Source organism: Acanthochromis polyacanthus, chromosome 8, assembly GCF_021347895.1.
Source record: "Acanthochromis polyacanthus isolate Apoly-LR-REF ecotype Palm Island chromosome 8, KAUST_Apoly_ChrSc, whole genome shotgun sequence".
Classification (NCBI taxonomy): Eukaryota; Metazoa; Chordata; class Actinopteri; family Pomacentridae; genus Acanthochromis; species Acanthochromis polyacanthus.
In genome coordinates, this window is record NC_067120.1 from 31679697 (window position 1) to 31701979 (window position 22283).

The 22283-nt window shown below is 38.3% G+C and overlaps 1 protein-coding gene across 1 annotated transcript in view; it reads left to right on the forward strand.

The window, feature by feature from the left end:
• The window catches only part of LOC110969157 (chemokine-like protein TAFA-5), an 86468-nt gene that overhangs the window by 44801 nt on the left and 19384 nt on the right, over positions 1-22283 (forward strand). Inside the window, exon 3 of the mRNA XM_051952152.1 lies at positions 11901-12028. Within this exon, the coding sequence (XP_051808112.1) occupies positions 11901-12028 (128 nt within the window). The remainder of the gene's footprint in view (positions 1-11900; positions 12029-22283) is intronic.

The window sequence follows — 22283 nt, forward strand, 5'->3', positions numbered from 1 at the left end:
CTTTTGCAAGACGGGTTTAGGGTTATGGTTAAGGTTAGGGTTAGTGTTAGGTCAAAGTTTGTTCATGGTGACGTTTCAGCTGAGACACCGGAGTGTCGATATTTACTCAACCGCAAGAGGTCGCTTAACTTCAAAACGTAACACTCGGTCGTATTAAGAGCGTGTACAGACGACCTATATGGTTGTTTTTTCAAGGAGGACAGTCTCATGAAAATTCCTTGCAAAAATTGGCCATCAAACTGGTAAGAAACAAAAGCAAAAATAGTTTGAAATAGGGTAAAAATATTTATTTAAAATATATACATGTAAGACTATTTCAAATCATATATATATATATATATATATATATATATACACACACATATATACACACCTGCATATAAATGCACATTTATTGCACAGCGAAAAACTGTGAAACTGAAACTGTGTAGTTACTAAAACAGCTCTAGGCCATAGAGATCTGGACTCTGCAAACCTCTGAGGGTGTTCTGAGGTATTAGACACCAGGACATCAGTGACAGATTATTAAGTGGAAGTTGTGAACGTGAACCTTCATGGATCACATTTGTTTTTCATCACATCCCACTGATGGTCCATCTGAATAAGATCTATGAAATCTGGAGGCCAAGACAACGTGTTGAATTCTTTATCTTGTTCTTCACACCAGTTTGTAGTGTAAGGGGGTATTATCCTGCAGCTGGATAGCTCAGTTAATAACACCCCTGACTTTGGCACAGGAGTGTTGTGGTTCTTAATCCTGGTCAGGGTGCAGTTGCACAGTGCTTAGTTCATACCTTGTATCTACTCTTAGCTGTATGTCACTTTGGGTTGAAATATCTGCTAAATTGACTGCCATCAGGTAGTTCTCTTGCCATGAAGGGTAAACATGGTCTGCAGCAATGTATAAGCTGGTGTTAAAGGTGTCAAAGTAACACCCACATTAATGCCAGGACACAGTATTTGTCAGTAGGACATTGCCCAGAGCATCACACTGCCTTCACAAACTCACTTTCTTCCCACAATGTGTCCTGCTACTACCTCTTCTTGATGGTAGATGATCTGACAGTCATGTAGAAGGAAACGTGTTTCATCGAAACAGGCTGATGTTCTTCCATTGCTCCATGGTGCAGGCCTGATGTTGCCTAATGTTGCATAGTGTAGCGTTAGACTGGATTGCATTACTTTGGTTTTATAATAAAATGTGTTACATTATCTTGAGTTGAGATACATTTTGTTACAATGCATTGCATTGGTTTGATTTATAATGATATTTAATAGTAAATTTTGTTGTATTCCTTGAGCTTTTGTTGCATTTTTGTGATGCGTTGCACTGCTTTGCATCATGTCATGCTGTGCTATGGGATGTTATATTATGGTTCATGGTTGCATTGAACTGTGTTGCGTTGCGACACTCATTATTTTTGACCTGTACAATTTAGGAGTGATTTAGTGATTAAGGAGTAAAGAAATGAGGTTCAACAGTCTACAGTCAGTACAGTCGGGATTAAAATTCTGTTTTGTCAATGATTCTGATCAACTGAGCTTAGGAACAGAAGAATCCTGCTCACCAGCATCAGGACTTAAACTAATCACATGCCTTATTCTCAGAACAGACTTTGATTTATTTTGTTGTGTTTGATGCGTCCTCATATCTTTTCTCTCTGTAATGAGGAACAGCACTTTCTGCACTCCCTAGTGTGTTGTTCCTTCTGGAACTGGCAGCCATCTTTAATGAGATGCACACACAGTACTGTTAATTACAGACAGATGTTTGCTCCATTTTCCTCTGCTGACAATATACACACATGGACAAAATTGTTGGTACCCATCAGTTAAAGAAGGAAAAACCCACAATTCTCACTGAAATCACTTGAAACTCACAAAAGTAACAATAAATAAAAATTTATTGAAAATTAAATAATCAAAAACAGCCATTACTTTTGAATTGTTGATTAACATAATTATTTTAAAAAACAAACTAATGAAACAGGCCTGGACAAAAATGATGGTACCTCTATAAAAGATTGAAAACTATTTGACCAGAGTGACATGATTAACTCAGGTGTGTCATTTAATTGACATCACAGGTGTTTCCAAACTCATAATCAGTCAGTCTGCCTATTTAAAGGGAGACAAGTAGTCACCCTGCTGTTTGGTGAAAAGGTGTGTACCACACTGAACATGGACAACAGAAAGCGAAGGAGAGAATTGTCCCAGGACATCCGAAAAAAAATTATAGACCAACATCTTAAAGGTAAAGGCTATAAGACCATCTCTAAACAGCTTGAAGTTCCTGTGACAACAGTGGCTCATATTATTCAGAAGTTCAAGACCCACAGGACAGTAGCCAACCTCCCTGGACGTGGCCGCAAGAGGAAAATTGATGACAAATTGAAGAGACGGATCGTTGGAATTGTATCCAAAGAGCCCAGAGCAACCTCCAAAGAAATTAAAGGTGAACTCCAAGGCCAAGGTACATCAGTGTCAGATCGCACCATTCGTCGTTGTTTGAGCCAAAGTGGACTTCATGGGAGACGACCAAGGAGGACATCACTGCTGAAAAAAACTCATAAAAAAGCCAGACTGGAATTTGCAAAAATGCATGTTGACAAGCCACAAAGCTTCTGGGAGAATGTCCTTTGGACAGATGAGACCAAACTGGAGCTTTTTGGTAAGGCACATCAACTCTATGTTCATAGACTCAAAAACCAAGCATACGAAGAAAAGAACACTGTCCCTACGGTGAAACATGGAGGAGGCTCAGTAATGTTTTGGGGCTGCTTTGCTGCATCTGGCACAGGGTGTCTTGAAAGTGTGCAAGGTACGATGAAATCTGAAGACTACCAAGGCATTCTGGAGAGAAATGTGCTGCCTAGTGTCAGAAAGCTTGGTCTCAGTCGCAGGTCATGGGTCTTCCAACAGGACAACCATCCAAAACACACAGCCAAAAACACCCAAGAATGGCTGAGAGAAAAGCGTTGGACTATTCTAAAGTGGCCTTCTATGAGCCCAGATCTGAATCCCATTGAACATATGTGGAAGGAGCTGAAACATGCCATTTGGAGAAAACACCCATCAAACCTGAGACAACTGGAGCTGTTTGCTCATGAGGAGTGGGCCAAAATACCTGTTGACAGCTGCAGAACGCTCATTGACAAATACAGAAATCGTTTAATTGCAGTGATTGCCTCAAAAGGTTGTGCAACAAAATATTAAGTTATGGGTACCATCATTTTTGTCCAGCCCTATTTCATTAGTTTGTTTTTTTTAAATAATTATGTTAATCAACAATTCAAAAGTGATGGCTGATTTTGATTATTTAATTTTCAATAAATTTTTATTTATTGTTACTTTTGTGAGTTTCAAGTGATTTCAGTGAGAATTGTGGGTTTTTCCTTCTTTAACTGAGGGGTACCAACAATTTTGTCCACGTGTGTACAATATACAGTATTCTTTAGTTGCATAATAATCCATGGTCCCAGAGACATCTGACGGTTGACATTTATCTCAGCTCCAAAATTATTTTTAAAGGGCCATTCCACTGATTTCACACATGAAGTTAATAGTAGAGTCATTCCAGAATTAGAGGACATTTTACGTCCCGCCCATGAAATTTCAAATAATCCATGTACAAAATAATAAAACATGCAGTTGTTGTGTAAATGTACTTGTCTTGAGACCAAATCCAAAAAAAAAATAAAATAAAATATTTTTTAAAATACTGAAATAAGTTTGGAGTTCCCCCTAAAATGCCATTTTTCTCTTGTCCCACCCCCCTGATGACCAAACTGAATCACAAATAAAACTGTTAAAATGAAACCTAAATCTCCTTTTATTGGTATTATTACTTTTCATTATTGCATCTTTTAATTGCGGGAATATTTTTTTTAATCAGCATAATATTTTAAATAATTATTATGTGTTGAATTTGTGTCCCACAACATGCACACAGCCCTGTTAGCATGAATTTTTTAGCGGGTAGAAGAAGAAAACAGCGAGTCACATCATAAACTAGAATTAACATCATCTAACAGTTTTCCAAAGAAATGGGTAGAGCAAAGCTATGTCCTCTCTTCTATTTTTCATATTTTCGTAACATTGTCAATCTTGATTGGATGTCGCATTCTACCTCATGCAACCCTGTTATGCATAATATGAGGATAAGACAAATTCTTTTTACTTTTTTCTTGACTTTTTTCCATCAGTAACTTTGTCCTCTTGGTCAGCAGTAACAGCTAGCTAAATATCTAGCTTCTACTCCTTAGAAAAGGCTAACATTAGCATGGATTAGCAACCATGTTGCTGTGATTAGAGTAGGGTTAGCAAACAAAAAAAAAAACATGGAATAAAAATGGTACTATTGATGTGTAAGCTGAGCCAATCAAGCCTTTGATAGTTTCTGTCCTATTATTGATGAATACGGGGCAGAAAATTGTAAAAGAGGTTGTTTTTTTTAAACAATTTTGAAGCTCAAATGCCCCCTAATTCTGGACTGACCCAGTACTCAGAGCATGTCCAGCATTGTATAATGTCCTCTGTGTCTGTGATCATGTGGTTATGCACTGAGACAACAAATTTCATCAGAAAGTGGGGCTGGTGTGGTGTATGAAAGCTGAAGGTGGGTGTTAAAGGGAGTGTCTAATTAAAGCCACTACTCAACTGAAACATGGGAAATGTCGGAGCCCCTGTTTCTTGACCTTTACAATGTTGTGATGTCATTCTATGATTCTATTTTTTTCTTGCTGGCTGTTTCCTACTAAAATAACTCCAACACATTCCTCCTCAACATCTTCACCCCTCGGTTCTCTCTGTGGGCGAATCAGGGAGCCTCAATATGCAAATGTAGATTTTGAGATTGTCCTATTTCTTTATAAATAGCTGGGTGTGCCTTCAAGATGATCTCTGTAGAGTAAACGGAATCAGGTTTTAAATGTTGGACTGAGTTTACTTCGCTTTCACCTGAGTTCACTCTTTTTCCATATATTTATTCATGTATTATTTCAGGAGGGCAATGTGTCAAGATCAAACACGTCATTTATTAAGCTATCATTTGTCAAAAAGTTTAAATAATTCATAGAAAGTGTGCTCTGGTAAGAGATAAATACATATATTTGCAAAACATTTTGTAATATTGTGAAGTCAGACCTTAAAGTGGAAAAGAATTATAAAAAATGTAAACATATGACCTTTAAGATGGCAGATCATTCAACTGAATCTGCTATAATAATGTTTATGGAAAAAGTTAAAGGGAGATTGGAAAAAATTAATTATGTAGGGGCAGTTTTCCTAGATTTGAGAAAAGCATTTGATGTTGTAAATCATAATGTGCTTCTGTCAAGGCTGCAAACATTTAATTTCTCTGACCATGCCCTGAAATGGATGGCATCATGTTTATCGAACAGAAGGCAGGCCACAGTGGTCAATGGGAAGAGATCCTCTTATTTAGATTGTCCACTAGGTGTCCCTCAAGGATCTATTTTGGGGCCTGTTTTGTTTTCGCTTTATATAAATGATCTACCAGATATCTGTCAGGGTGTGGACATACAGTTATACGCTGATGACGCGGTGATTTATACAAGTGCAAAGACACCAGAGGAAGCAGCCCAAACTTTAACATCAGCTTTAACATTAATTCAGAAGTGGCTGACCAGCTCCTGTCTACAGCTGAATACACAAAAAACGGTCTGCATGTTTTTTTCAAAAAGAGCCACCAACATTGCTTGTTCAAATGTATATATTGGAAATCAGGAGCTGCAATTAGTAAATGAATTCAAATATTTAGGAGTGTTATTAGATTCTACACTCTCCTTTAAGGATCATGTCAAAATGATATCTAGAATTATTAGGTATAATGTGTCTAACTTTAACCAAATAAGACGATCTATTAGTGACCAAGCTGCTATGATGTATTTGCACTGTATGATCTTTTCCCATGTAAGTTACTGTATAACAATTTGGTCTTTGACAGGAGCAACAGTTTTAGAACCAATTAAAAGGCTTTATAAAAAAGCATTGAAAATCTTAGATAAAAAACCCTTCACTTACCATTATTGTAACATTCTCCTAAAATATAATTTGTTAACCTTTGAAAACTTTATAAAATTCAAAAATCTCTGTTTTATTTATAAAACCTTACACGGGCTGACCCCACCTCCCATCAAAAGTTTTATAAAATATAGAAGTTCCTCAATTACCACACGAGCCGTAAGCAGAGGTGACTGTGAGGCTCCACAGAGAAAAACTGTCATTGGTCGAAATGTTCTGTCTTATAAAGGCAGCGTAGAGTGGAACAGTCTGCCAATGACAGTGAGGGAGATCCCCACCTTTACAGCTTTTAAAACTAAACTAAAAGATTGGCTTAGGTTAACCCAAACCTGTGAGCATAATTAATGTAAAATAATAAATGCACCTTGAGTAATGTGCAATGCTCTATAGCACTTTGGGGTAATGTGCAATACACTATGGCACCTTAGAGTGATGTGCAATGCACTATAGCACTTTATGGGAAGTATTTTTAGAAATTATACTGTATATTTTTATAATCCAACTGAAATAATTTATATTTATTAGTATGTATACCACTAAATGCACCTTAGGGCAAGTGTGCAATGCACCAAAACACTTAAAAAAGTCCATTTACGGTGATATTTTGCTTTGTTTGGGTGACTTTGCGGGGATCCTTTGGTTGATCTTTATGGAGTATTGTGGATGTAAATTGTCCTTGTGTCTTGTCTCACTGTGTCTGTCCTACATATTGTCTCTCTTTATTGCTATTGTGATTTGTGATTCCTTTGTCCTCCTTTGTCCTCTTGTATTTGAGAACTTTTTATTTCATGTTTTATGAGACACATTACATCAACCTGGCAGGGACAACAGATGGAAATTAGCCTTTGGCTATAATCTGGCATATTTACACTTGTGTTCATTAATATGTACTGTCCCTATGAAATAAATAAATAAATAAATAAATAAATAGAGTAAAATGTAAATGTATAAAGGTAAATGTTTTAATATTACATGAAGAAAATGCATTTGTCAAGTAAATAGTTAGTTGTAATTGCAGTCTTAATAACAGCAGTCAAATAAATATTTTAGTGTTTAATATTTTTATTATGATTTTAACATGAGAAAAAAACATATAACATAAAATAAAAATAAAAACCCACCCACTAAAAACATGCGTTTACAGTCACTCAGTTATGAAAACACTTAGAAACAAAAAAAATGACTTTGAAATAAATAAACAATAAAAATAAAGTGCACACACAATTAGTTAGAAAAAAAATAAGATAATAAAAAAAAGGGAGTCAGTTTAGCCAGCGTAATTTATAAATCAAAGTCATTCTTGCACCTGAGTCGATGCTTGATCAAAATAAAGCAAAAAAGGCTTCCAGATCTTATAGAATTTCCTTTCAGAGCCCTTAGGAACACATCTAGTTTTCTCAAGCTTAAGGTGAAATAAAACATCCTTGATCCAGTGTGACACTGTGGGTGGGGCAGCATCCCTCCACTTCAAAAGTATCAAGCGTCTTGCCAAGAGGGTTGAAAAGGCAACAATCTGTTGACCACCAAGGGGCAAAATCAAACCCTCCACTTTAACCCCAAAAAGAAGTAAAAATGGGTGAGGAACCACAGTAATTCCAAATACAGCTGAAAAGGCCTCGCATACACCTCCCCAAAACTGTTGTATTTGGGAACAGAACCAAAACATGTGAATCAAAGTAGCCTCCGCTAATTTACAACGATCACAGATGGGGTCTACTGACGGGTAAATCTTCGACAATTTGGATTTGCTTAAGTGCACTTTATGTACTATTTTAAATTGAATGAGACAGTGTCTTGCACATATTGACGATGAGTGAATTTTTTTCAGAATATCTTCCCAATAAGATTCCGAAATATTGATTTGAAGATCCTAAAATAAATATTTTTTTTACAAATTATATCTATATATATGCGCATGTCTATACACACACACACACACATGTCTGGTTCTTATATCCCCGTGGGGACTTACCATTGACTCCCATTCATACCTAACCCCTAACCCTTACCCTAACCCGAACCTTAACCCAGACCAAAATCATGCCTAACCCTAAAGAAACGTTTTTGCACTTTTACTTTTTTCAGTAACAACCACATGGCCAAGAAAACACTGTTTAAACTTGTGGGGACCGAAATGAGGTCCCCACAAGTGACATTGTTTTCGGTTTCCCGACAGTTGTGGGGACATTTGGTCCCCACAAGTGTAGCCAGCACCTGAGCACACACACACACACACACACACACACACACACACACACACACACACACACACACACAATGTGTGTGTGTGTATATATATATATATATATATATATATATACAGTGTCTTGTGAAAGTATTCGGCCCCCTTGAACTTTTCAACCTTTCGCCACATTTCAGGCTTCAAACATAAAGATATAAAATTTTAGTTTTTTGTCAAGAATCAACAACAATTGGGACACAATCGTGAAGTGGAATGAAATTTATTGGATATTTTATACTTTTTTAACAAATAAAAAACTGAAAAGTGGGGCATGCAATATTATTCGGCCCCCTTGCATTAATACTTTGTAGCGCCACCTTTTGCTGCATTTACAGCTGCAAGTCGCTTGGGGTATGTCTCCATCAGTTTTGCACATCGAGAGACTGAAATTCTTGCCCATTCTTCCTTGAAAAACAGCTCGAGCTCAGTGAAGTTGGATGGAGAGCGTTTGTGAACAGCAGTCTTCAGCTCTGCCCACAGATTCTCCATTGGATTCAGGTCTGGACTTTGACTTGGCCATTCTAACACCTGGATATGTTTATTTGTGAACCATTCCATTGTAGATTTGGCTTTATGTTTTGGATCATTGTCCTGTTGGAAGATAAATCTCCGTCCCAGTCTCAGGTCTTTTGCAGACTCCAACAGGTTTTCTTCCAGAACGGTCCTGTATTTGGCTCCATTCATCTTCCCATTAATTTTAACCATCTTCCCTGTCCCTGCTGAAGAAAAGCAGGCCCAAACCATGAGGCTGCCACCACCATGTTTGACAGTGGGGATGGTGTGTTCAGGGTGATGAGCTGTGTTGCTTTTACGCCAAACATATTGTTTTGCATTGTGGCCAAAAAGTTCCATTGTGGTTTCATCTGACCAGAGCACCTTCTTCCACATGTTTGGTGTGTCTCCCAGGTGGCTTGTGGTAAACTTTAAACGAGACTTTTTATTAATATCTTTGAGAAATGGCTTTCTTCTTGCCACTCTTCCATAAAGGCCAGATTTGTACAGTGTACGACTGATTGTTGTCCTATGGACAGACTCTCCCACCTCAGCTGTAGATCTCTGCAGTTCATCCAGAGTGATCATGGGCCTCTTGGCTGCATCTCTGATCAGTCTTCTCCTTGTTCCAGGTGAAAGTTTAGAGGGACGGCCGGATCTTGGTAGATTTGCAGTGGTCTGATACTCCTTCCATTTCAATATGATTGCTTGCACAGTGCTCCTTGAGATGTTTAAAGCTTGGGAAATCTTTTTGTATCCAAATCCGGCTTTAAACTTCTCCACAACAGTATCTCGGACCTGCCTGGTGTGTTCCTTGGTCTTCATGATGCTCTCTGCACTTTAAACAGAACCCTGAGACTATCACAGAGCAGGTGCATTTATACGGAGACTTGATTACACACAGGTGGATTCTATTTATCATCATCAGTCATTTAGGACAACATTGGATCATTCAGAGATCCTCACTGAACTTCTGGAGTGAGTTTGCTGCACTGAAAGTAAAGGGGCCGAATAATATTGCACACCCCACTTTTCAGTTTTTTATTTGTTAAAAAAGTATAAAATATCCAATAAATTTCATTCCACTTCACGATTGTGTCCCAATTGTTGTTGAGTCTTGACAAAAAACTAAAATTTTATATCTTTATGTTTGAAGCCTGAAATGTGGCGAAAGGTTAAAAAGTTCAAGGGGGCCGAATACTTTCACAAGGCACTATATATATATATATATACACACACACACACACACACACACACACACACACACACACACACACACACACACACATAATTTAGAAAGGTTCGTAAAAGTTGCATTGCATTATGTAGCACATCACATCACAATGAAATTATTAGAAATAAGAAAAAAGAAAATGTTGTGCTTAAACTAACATGGCCTAACAGGATGCATTACAGCACCTTACTTTACCTTTGTATTTTGAATTTAAGTTATACTTTGCTTTGGCTGCAGCTTGAGTTGCTTTGACAGAGAGTTGACAAGAAAGGTGGTGGTTCAGGAAAAAAAAAAACTGCCCTGTCAACAGTATTTGAAATACAATGAGGATATTTCAGTTCATTTTTTTGATCATAAAAATGTGATCTTTCACATGTGAACTGCTTCATATTGGAACTGCATTCTTTAGTCAAAATAATATCTTGTTGATGGCATGTATCTATAGTCTCGATGCAGTAATATTCTTTATTTAGATGGGAGATAATGTCGCATTCTATTTGTTGACACCTGTCTGATTGCCTCACTGTTTGCTTGAAGGTGAATATTTGTCTGCTTGGGCTCCAGCTGGTCGATCACCTCCTGCGGATCATCACTGTTCTGAGAGATACTCTACTGTTCCAAAGTTTGGAGTCATCCAGGCAGTTTCAAGTTTTCCATGAAAACTCTCACTTTTATTCATGTCCTAACATAATTGTACAAGGGTTTTCTAATCATCAGTTAGCCTTTCAGCACCATTAGCTAACACAATGTAGCATTAGAACACAGTAGTGATGGTTGCTGGAAATGTTCCTCTGTACCCCTATGGAGATATTCCATTAAAAATCAGTCGTTTCCAGCTAAAGTAGTCAATTACCACTTTTACAATATCTAGACTGTAATTCAGATTAATTTACTTTTATCTTCATTGAAAAAGCTGATTTTCTTTCAAAAATAAAGACACATCTAAGTGACCCCAAGCTTTTGAACAGTCGTGTATATGTCTATATTTAATATTCAGATTTGTTGAGCCAAAGTAATAATAACACTTTGTAGAAATACCAAGTTACAAGTTAAAGTCTTCATATTTTTTGCATAAGTACAATTGCAAATGTGTTGGTATCAAAATCTGCTTACAGTACCAAAAATAAATGTTAAGAATTAGACTATAAATACTGATGCATTGATCAATTTTGCACTTTCATGTTATGGCCGGTAAAGGTGAAGCTGAATTCAATTGCTTCATTCAGTGTGGAGTAGTGTGTGACGTGTCCACTGGGAATCAGTAAAGTTGTATTTGAATGTAATAAGGCATCAGCAAAAAATGGGCCACGTGGATTTGTGGATTATATTTTGCATTATTACTCTGTAAATGAAAAGTAGCCCGTAAGTAAAGCTATCAAATAAATGTAGTCGAGTGAAACAATTTATGTCTGAATTGTAGACGAGTGAAGTGTACAGTAGTAGAAAATGGAAAGACTCAAATCTAGTACAAGCATCCCATCATTGCACTTTAGTAAAGCTGCGTAATTATTTTTTGCCATTGATGCTATTTGTAAAAATGATTTTGCTTGCTGCATGGTGATAGTAAAACATGTAAACAGTGTGTGGCCTCTCTTTTGCGAGTGTATAAACTCAGTGCAGAATACAAACACAGAACACCATCTCACACCGCAGACAGGAGATTTAATTAAAGTCATTCATCTGCAATGAGATTATGCTTATTGTCTCTACATTGATTACAGTGTAAAAACATATCATTAACGGCAACAAATACATTCATTCATGGCGAAGCGAAAGTCTGACACTCAGAAGGAAATGGGTCATCAGCAGTTACACATTTGCGACTGAACATCAATAACATAAAACATCCAGATCCAGATGGAACACTTCTCCTGTTCTCTTCCTCAGTGCGTATCGTCAGGAGTCGACAGTGGTGTGAGATGACTCCCTGTTTGGATGATGAAGGTTGTAATCTCCTGGTCAACCAGTCGGGCTGGACCTGCACGCAACCAGGAGGCCGAGTCAAGACAACCACGGTGAGAACACAATCTGACGCACTCACATTCTGTGTCATCGCCTCACTGCAGTATGGTCGTTACTGCCACATTTGACTTATATTCATGTTTCATCTGAGAGCTGATAAAATAGACACAGTGGAAACACCAGAACTACACATCTCTGTATTCACTGATTTTCACTTTCTGATGGTTTTTGGGGGAAAAAAAATCCATTTATGATGTTACCATGGTTACAAAACAATCCCATATAAAATAGACAGTGGAAAGAGATAGAATTAATTTTGTACATCTGTTAGTTTGGAGGATCTTCACTTGATTTCAGTATTTATGAGTGCTGAAGCCTTTAAGCAATTTGTTGTCGACTCGGAAACACTCCTACAATTTAATCAGTTGTTCCCTGTATCATTTCCAACGAATAAGTCCTGATAAGTTCGCAGCGGTCGATTTGTACTACGATTGTTGTCGTAGTTACGGCGACACCATGCCGCTATCTCGCAATGATACAGAAATCTTTAACAAATCCGTGGATCCAGACTATAAGCTACATCATTGCCAAAATCTGATCAGTTGTGTCATTTCTAGGGGTGCAACGCGAAATAAAACATTCCGAAATAAAATTCAAAGACGCATGAAATAAAAGTACGAAATAAAAACGAGAAGGGGTGCGCACCCTCCTCGCCTACTGTAGCAAAACACTCACTTCAAAACGGAGGAAGACGAGGTTGAGGAATTAGCTGACGTTCCTTCATCAAATAAATTGGTTGTGTGGACGTATTTTGGCTTCCTATGTAAACGACGAGAGAACGGTGAGAAGATTGCGGATAAAACAAATGTGCAAAACATGCCGCTACAGTTCACCATATACTGCGGCGAGTACAACCAGTTCACAGTACAGACATTTATAGGTCTAGACTGCAGCTCCTAGGACTGCTATTTGTTTTCCTTTTCATTCAAGAATGTAGTTATCCTGATTGTTACAACAACAAAGCACTTATTTATTGAGATTTTATGTTTACATTTGCACTGTAGTCTAAATAAGGGGAAAAAACTACAATTTTGTTTTTTTTCAAAGAGCATTTATTTTGTACTGATGCAGCATTATTTTTGTATGTCTGCATAAGGAAGAAAATAAAGAAAATGAGATTTTTGCATAACGTCCTACTGTTGGGGATTTCCTTTAATCTTTTATATATTTTATTTTCAGGATTTTCAAATATTTATACAAAGTACAAAAGCCAAAATGAAAAAAAAAGATGACAAAACAGCAAAACAGAAGACAACAACACAGAAGAGCTGCCAGATGAAGTTACCAACTTAAAGAAATACAATATTATTAATGGGTACATGGTCAGATGTCATGGAAATGCCAATAAAGTATACATATATCTACATATACACACATACACATATATATATGTATGCATGCACGTATACTGTATATACTGAGTTTAGAATAATAAAAAAAGTCAAAACAATTATTTGCTTTTTAGACAGTCAATGAATGGGCCCCATATGTCCAGGAATTTGCTTTGAGATTTTAATTTACAGAAGCGAATCCTTTCCATTTGGACAGTCATTATCATTTCGTTGAGCCATCTCTGAAAGCAAGGGGGAGTAGGGGTTTTCCAAACCAGAAGAATTATCTTCTTTGCAGCAACCATGCCAATCATTAGGGCCTGCTGTATCTCAGGTGAGTATCTAAGGGCAGTCTTTGAGCACCCAAAGAGGGCCAGCTCTGGATCAGGGGAAATGTCCAAGCCATAGGCCTTACTAAACCACTGAAAAATCTCACACCAAAATGTATGCAGCTGAGAACACAACCAGAAAAGATGCAATAAAGACCCCTCTGCACCTCTGCATCTGTCACATAATGGAGAAAGTGAAGGGTAGATTTTATGCAGTTTGGACTTTGAATAATGCAGGCGATGCATAACTTTGAATTGAATCAACCTGTATCTCACGTTGATAGAACAGGTGTGAATTCTAGTCAAAGCCTCAGACCAGATATCATTAGAGACTTCAAACTCCAGTTCATAAGGTGATCAGAAGATGCAGAAGTGGAGAACAAAGACACAAAACGAGATATGAGATGTTTGGAATCGGAAGGAAGCAACATAAGTTCATAAAATGAGCACTTTTCTGGTATGGTTTCAAAATTTGGAACTGAGCTTTTGACATAATGCCTAATTTGAAGATACCGAAAATGGTGGGATTTCCTTTCATCTTTATTTCATATCGTGAGTATTTCGTATCGTGAGCCCTGTTTCGTATTTCATATCGTTTCGTGAGTTAACCTTTTCGTTACACTCCTAGTCTTTTCTGATCTTCCCTGAAAATTTCATTGAAATCCGTCAGTCCGTTTTTGAGTAATGTTGCGAACAGACACACAGACAGACCAAGGCCGATCGTCTCGTAACTCTGCTGTGATAACTGGCAGAGTAATGATCTAATCGGATTTCACTATGAACAGGAGGAATAATTACAGTAATCTGCATTAATATGGGCTGCTAACTGCTGCTTTAAGCTGGACCTAAAATGACTTTCCTTGCAGATTTTTAGTGAAAAAGTCTTTAGGTTAAGGTTATAAATTGATTTCAGAATTTGATTAATTATTTCTGATTTAATATAATATAAAAACCTCCATATAATGTGGTACATTTTTGTGGCAAATCAAAGATTTAGGGGAGTTTTTTTTTATTTTGTTCATGTTTGTTGCAAAAAAAAAAGAATTAAATATACACTGTAATGTTTATTTTAAAAAGAAAGATTTATTTTCATCATTGTCATTTAGCTTATTTTTTATTTCTGTTTATTTGTAATGTTTTTAATTTATTTAATTTTTCTCTCACTGTTAAAATTATTATTAAGATTATCTGTGTTGGTGTGTCGATGTGTGTTTATTTATTAATTTGTTTTTTATTAATTATTTGTTCTATTTTAAAGTAAATTGTGAGGGTGCACATGCCTTTTAAGCAACCTAAAATGTACAAAGCAAAAAAAAAAAAAAGTTAATTGCAGAAAGACAATAAGGTTTCTCCAGGGAGTCAGAAGTAATAAAAATAATAATGATGGCAAACAGAGAACTCTGCTGAAAATGTTCTTTACAGTTACATCTTTAATTCTTTCCTGACTTGCCTCTGTGTTTCATTTCGGTCACACCAATCGCACATCTAATGGTAGCATCAGCTGAACAACATAGTTCTAACAAAAGTGCTGCTGGTTCTGTATGTGCGCGAGTGTGTGTGTGTGTGTGTGTGTTGATTAAATAATTGCTACACAACAGTCCTCTCTCCTGTCTGTCACTCTTCACAGCTGCTGATTACCAGCTTTTGTTTCAAAATCCTCTTCAAGCAGCAGATATCATCAATCAAACCGCATTCAAGATTTGTTGATTTTTAAGACACAACTCTTCATCTTCTTCTTTCAAGTCTCAATGGTGCTCTGTTCAGCTGATTATCTGCTGCCAACTTTGTTTCCTGTCTGCGGAAAACGCAGCTTTATTTAACATAGATTTCCAGCTTTTGTTTTAAAGTAGTATTTTTTGGGTAGTTTTTGCCTTTATTTGACAGGACAGTGAGAGAGAGAAAGGAAATATACAAAGGAAAGCAGTAAATTGCCATGAGCTGGACTCAAACTCGTGGCCACTGCATCAGGGTATGTAGCCCCTGTTCATGGGTCTCCCGCCCAGCCAGTTGAGTTATCTCGGTACGCCTCTCTACCTTCTGTTTTAGTTTGTGTCTCAGTAAATATTACTAACTTACTTATTTTTTCTTTTTCTTTTTACTTCGGCTTGAATGTTAATCTCAATACAATTTCGACTCAAGGTCAAGCTTTTTTCCGCCTTTCAGTTGTTTCACTTTATCAGCACACAGAGTTTTCAAACTTTTTGTGTTCAAACATTTTTCTAATCCCCTTTCTGGACTTTTCATTCATTTTGAATGCTCCAAGGTTATTTGGACTTTCATTGTTGGTTTCAGTCAAACGTTGAAACATATTTATTTGTCATGTCTTCATTCATTCGGTCACTTTGTCTCTATGTTCTCTGAACTTGGCCTTGAACAGTGAAGTTTAGTTTGTAGCGTATTGTTAACACAAACTCCGTGAATTTGCTTTTTTTAAGTTTTGAATTCTGTCCCCTGTGTGCTCACATTTATTATATGAGTGAACATTCTGGTTGAATACAGAAAAGTTTATCTGCATTTAATCAACACTGCAGTCTTTATCTAGCCTAGCCATGCTAGACTCATGTTTCTGACGGCACAAGGGTCTAGGGAAGCTCGACAGGGAGGGAGGCGGGCTAAAAGGTTGTCTATCAAATCCCTCTGCAGCAATTGGGTAGGTATACAACCAATCAACGCAACGAATAGGCTGACGTAGTTCCGAGAGCACCGGCGGATTGTGGCTAAGTCCCATTAGCTTCCCAACCAGCGGAGCCGCGGAGCCAACTGGTATATTAAGGATTTGCCATATCCCGTCGGCATAAGTCCAAATACGTCTTTCTTCTCAATGAAACACTTCAGTGCCGTCCTTTGTTTATCTTTCAAGTTGAATTTTAGCTTCAAATCTTTAAGGGCTGTGGCCAAAGCCGAGTCGAAAGATAACTGTTTATTGTGCGCCAGTTGTTTCTGTCAGAATCGTCACGCCTCTGTCGTCACTTAGTTACGCCCGCCTTCTGACTCTACACTTCATGGTGATTGGTCCGGCCAGTTTTAGGAGAATCCAGCCTCGAGCCTTATGGAGGGTAACTAGACCCACCCTGGCAGAGAATTAAATTCGTTGCCGTGGGTTGTCTAGCGCGGCTAGGCTAGTCTTTATCTGTTCTTAACCAGATTATTGCCTAAGTGTAACCACAGACTGTAGTTTGATGTGAATCCGGCTCTCTGGTGTTCAAGTCCGATATTTGGTTGTCCCTCCATCTACCCCAACCACCACCACCACGATGTGGGGATCAATAAAAAATAAAATCACCTGTGTACATAATCCAGCCAGTGATCAAGACCGACCTGGGTGTGACTGTGAAAATAATTAGGTTGTATAAGAATGTTTTGGACTGTTGGACTGTAGCCAGATATACATCCAAATGTGGTGCAAACTTGAAACTAGCATCCAATAAATTTAATGAAAGTTCATTTTAATCTGCATGACTGTTGGAGTATGTGTTGAGATAAACAGTTTGTTGTATAGTGCTAACACAACATAGAAAGAGCAGAGCAAGAACAGTACAACTAAATTTGGGATTTAGAGTGTACACCAGAAGGAAAATGTGCTAGAAATAAAGGATATATCCTAGTTCTATATACCCATTTGATGAAAGTCATAGTCACCTGAGTCCACTCATTCATACTTCAATGGACATTTGCAGCTGTGAATAAGTATTTGCCCCCTTCTCAATTTTTTTTTTGCATATTTTCCCCATTTTAATGTTTAATATCATCAAACAAATGTAAATATCAGACAGAGATAACCCATGTAAACACAAAATGCATTTTTTAAATGAGGATTTTATTTGTTTCGTTGGGCCACCCTCAGCAGCAACAACTGGAATTAAGCATTTTCTACAATGAGTTTTTCACATCTCTGTGGAGATGTTTTAGTCCACTCTTCTTTGCAGAATTGTTTTAATTCAGCGACACTGTAGGGTTTTCGAGCAGGAACAGCCTTGTGAAGGTCATGCCTGAGCATTTCAATCGGATTCAAGTCCAGACTTGGACTAGGCCACTCCAAAACCTTCATTTAGTTTTTTTTAAGCCATTCAGTTTTGATCATTGTCCTGCTGCAGAACCGAAGTACGTTTCAGCTTGAGGTCACGAACTGATGGCCGAACGTTCTCCATCAGGATTTTCTAGTAGAGAGCAGAATTCATTGTTCCATCGATCACAGCAAGTTGGCCAGGTCCTGAAGCAGCAAAGCAGCCCCAGACCATCACACTGCCATCACCATGTTTGACTAGTGACAGCTTGATGGTATGATGTTCTACTCCAGATGTAATGAGACACACACCTTCCAAAAAGTTCAACTTTTGTCTCGTTAGTTCATAGAATGTTCTCTCAGTAGTGTTTGTTTGCAAACGTATAACAAGCCTTTATGTTCTATTTGGTCAGCAGCGGTTTTGGCCTTGGAATTCTTCCATTTTTGCCCAATCTCTTCCTTATTGTTGCGTCATGAACACTGAGCTTAACTGCAGCAAGGGATTCTTGCAGTTTTTTAGATGTTGTGCTAGGTTCCTTTGTGACCTTCTAGATGAGACGTCGCTGTGCTCTTGGGGTAATTTTGGTTGGCCGGCCACTCCTGGGAAGGTTCACCACTGTTCCATGTTTTCTCCATTTAGGGATAATCGCTTTGGGGATTGAACAGTTCTGGAGATAATCAGGCCTGGGTGTGGTCAGTGAAATTGAACTTGCTTCCAAAAAATGTGATTAGCCACAGTTAATTCTTGATTTAACAAGGGGGTCAACTACTTTTTCACATAGGACTAGGTAGGTTTGGAAAGAATTTTTTCCTTAAAACCTTAAATCATCATTTTGTTTACTTTGGTTTTCTTTGTCTATTAGTTTGATAGTCCTAAAAATTTAAGTGGAGGAAATATTCCAAAATATAAGAATTTGAGAAAAGACCAAAAAAATTTTCACAGCATTGTAGGTCACATTCTTCATGTACATGATCACTGACTTGACTATATGTGTCTGTGTCCTGTTTATGGTTACATACAAAAAGTTGATTAGATTATCAAGTCACGTGAAAAATAGCCAAGAAATCAGATTCCCCAGGAGAAATCTAGCTGGAAAATCAGTTTATATTTTAAGCGAAGTTGGAGAAAAATCATATCACTGCCAAAAGATTACTGTAACCAGTTGTCTGCTGTCAGAGCTGAACTTTCCTCCGGGTATCTTAAAGCAGACAGGCAGCATCCTGCATCGACCTATCAAACCCTTCCTCTTTCTTCTTGGCTGTGTATTGGTTCTGGTTTGAGACAATAATAAGCTCTGTCAAACTACCACTGAATTTCACATGTCAGGAAGGTTAAAAACCTGCTTCTCTCTGTCCAGTTGGAGAGCTTTCCTCCATTGGGAGCCGTCTTTTTAAAACAGGACAGCAGTGCAAGTGGCTGCTCGCTGTCGTGAAATTCACTTGGACTGTTGGAGCATTAACTCTCAGCCTCCAGAGGAAACAGTGCTGGAACACTTCTATACTTCTGAAATCACACATGTACAAAGATTTGGTCTTTGTTCCTCTATTTTCTTTCTGACTCCCTTTAAGAGCTTTGCTCTTTCTGCTCAACTGACCCTGAATTTGCTGAACTGAGCGTTGTGAACACAAGAATAAAGGACAAAGCAGCCAAGAAAATAAAGGTCTTTCTTTATATATCCACATGTGGTAGCTGAGAGTGCTCAATGCATTGCAGCTGAAGTGACAACAAGTAAAGGGACTCTCTTCTCTACAAGCATCACACAAAGTAACGACGCAATGAATGCACTACAGACTAAGCACCCATTGCAAGCCTTAGTACAGTGTTTACTGTGCATTGATTCTGAATGCAAAATGTATGCTTTGATTCCCAAACTTTTGTCAAGTACAACATCAAGTATTCAGTGTCTCTGCAGAGTGTGGTGTCTCAAGACATCTCTTATCTCTGGCATTCAGGTACATTCTTCCGTTTTCCGTAAAAACCTGTTGGCTTGAGACACATTTCAGTTTTAGTTTTAGTGGTCATCTCAGACTGTGTTGAGACAAATCACCTGGAAGTCCTCATGAGACTCGAGCAGAGCCAGACCCAACCTGAACAGACTGAGATCAGATTCTAGATCAGATCCAAAATGCAGCCACCTGAACAGACTCTGGCAGACTCCAAACACCAGCAAGGGCATAATACACAATAAACTAGATTGAGAGTTGAAGGATAATCCCGGTATTTTACAGCATTTTATTTTGTATATTTTCACTGTTATTTCACCAAGGAAACGAAGCATCGGCAGAGTTCTGTGACGATTAATGCTGGTCTGTCTACATTACTCAAGAACGAACAAACGGATTTCTGTGAAATTTTCAAGTCAGTAATGACAAGAGGACTAAGTGATTAGATTTTGGCAGTAATCTGGATCCATGGATTTGTTAAAGATTTCTGTATCAATGCGAGATAGCGGCATGCCGTCACTGTCACTGTGATGACACGTGAACGCTACGTCAGCTGCCTGCTGACGATCACGTGATTGCGATCCTCCAACAAACTGACCGAGTACTGCCCTCTCTGAATGCTTTTCTTCTTCTATTTGACTTCAATTTTGCCATATTTTGGGTGTAAATGATTAATATTGAGGAAGAACACCATAACTTCCAATTGTAAAACTGTTGCAATGCAAACACAGCCAATAAATTAACCTAAACTAACAACATTATTTCCATTAATCTGCAGCTGGTTTCTCTGGTCATGGAAAAGTATTTTTCTTTTGGATAAAGTTCTTTAGTGTAGGACTTTCTCTGCAAACGCGATGGTCTGCAAGCTGCAATGTACTGACAGGAAGAATTATATCCATTTGTAACTCAAATAGCCATAACTTCAGCATGTTTCTGTCTAAAATGATAATCTGCCAAATCTTCCCAAATGTGATGCATTATGTTGTTTTCACAACTCAGAGATTTGCAAATACAACCATTATTTTTTAATCTTTCAGATAACAGTAAGCATTCTGTCCTGAGTCTGTAATGTTATTTCACTCTTCTCCTGAAGGATCTCTCACCAGTTATCTTCCTGCAACAGTTCCTCCTGCAACATTTCAGAGAGAGACTTCCCCCTGAGCAAGACTTCTCTTACATGTCTGACTCTTGTCTATCTCTGTAGGAATCTTGCTCTCAGACATTTACAGTAACAATCTGAGCCTGTCAATGGCAAAAACAAGCGTTTTTACACTGAGGCAGGCTAATGTCCAGTGTTTGCACTACAGTCGTTGTAGCATTCTCAATGCTGGACTGATTCCAAACACTTTTGTCACTGTTAATCACTTACAGCACAAAATATGCAAAAATAGGGCCCAGGTTTATCCTTTAATCACGTCCTACTTCCTCCTGCACAAATTATATAACCCATTAGCAATTCTTTTCTTAACTCTGTTTATTATTTATATAAAAGTACCACACAGTTGATGTGACCTCTATATACTTGTTTTCCTTTAACTTGTTCAATTGGTGTCACATTATCAAAATCTGACTTCAATGAGATACCTGTCTAAATACACCGATCAGACATAACATTATGACCACCTGCCTAATATTGTGTTGGTCTCCTTTGTACTGCTGAAACTCCTCTGACCCAGTGGGGCATGGACACAGGACCTCTGGGATGTCCTGTGGCACTGGGATGGTGACAGTGAATTCTGTGGGTCCTGTGGGTTGCGGGGTGGGACCTACCTAGATCAGCCTGATCCTGGAACATCCCACAGACGCTCAGTAAGATCTGGATCTGGGGAGTGTGGAACCAGGGTGAACATCTTAACTCTGTCGTGTTCCCCGGGCCACTTCAGAGCAGTTTTTGCAGTGTGTCGGGGTGCGTTGTCCTGCTGAGGGTGGAAACTGGCATCTAGGACTGCTGTTGCCATGGAGATTGCGGGATTGCTTGAAATGCAATGTTTAAATGGGGGATACATGTCAAACATCCACATGAATGTCAGTACTCAAAGTTTCCCAGCAGAACGTTGCATTACGACAAGATGATCGATGTTAATCACTTCACTTGTCAGTGATCATAATGTTGTAGCTGATGGGTGTATGTCATTACCAATACGCAGGTAGCACTGTGCCCCACAGCGATAATATCGCCGGTTCATGTCCCATCCTGGGATCTCTGTGTGGAGTTTGCATGTTCTCCCTGAGCCTGTATGGGTTCTCACCAGGTGCTCTGGCTTAAGGGTTACTTGGTGATTCTAAATTTTCCATGGGTGTGAATGTGAGTGTGATTGTTTGTCTCTATATGTAGCCCTGTGATAGACTGGTGACCTGTCCAGGGTGTCCCCTGCCTTCACCCTAAGTCAGCTGGGATAGACTCCAGCCCCCTGCCACCCTAATGAGGATTAAGATAGGATAGATGAGACAATAACTGACACAACATGGAGTTGATTATGTTTTAGTTACCTAAAAAATGAAATATTCAACATTTTGACAATGTACCTGCAAAGCACTGAAGGATGTGAAAAGAAGCCATGAACTGATACAAGGAAATTGCCACAGTGTGTTCATCGATTTAATTATACAACCAGAACTGGAGGAACTCTGCATTATGATC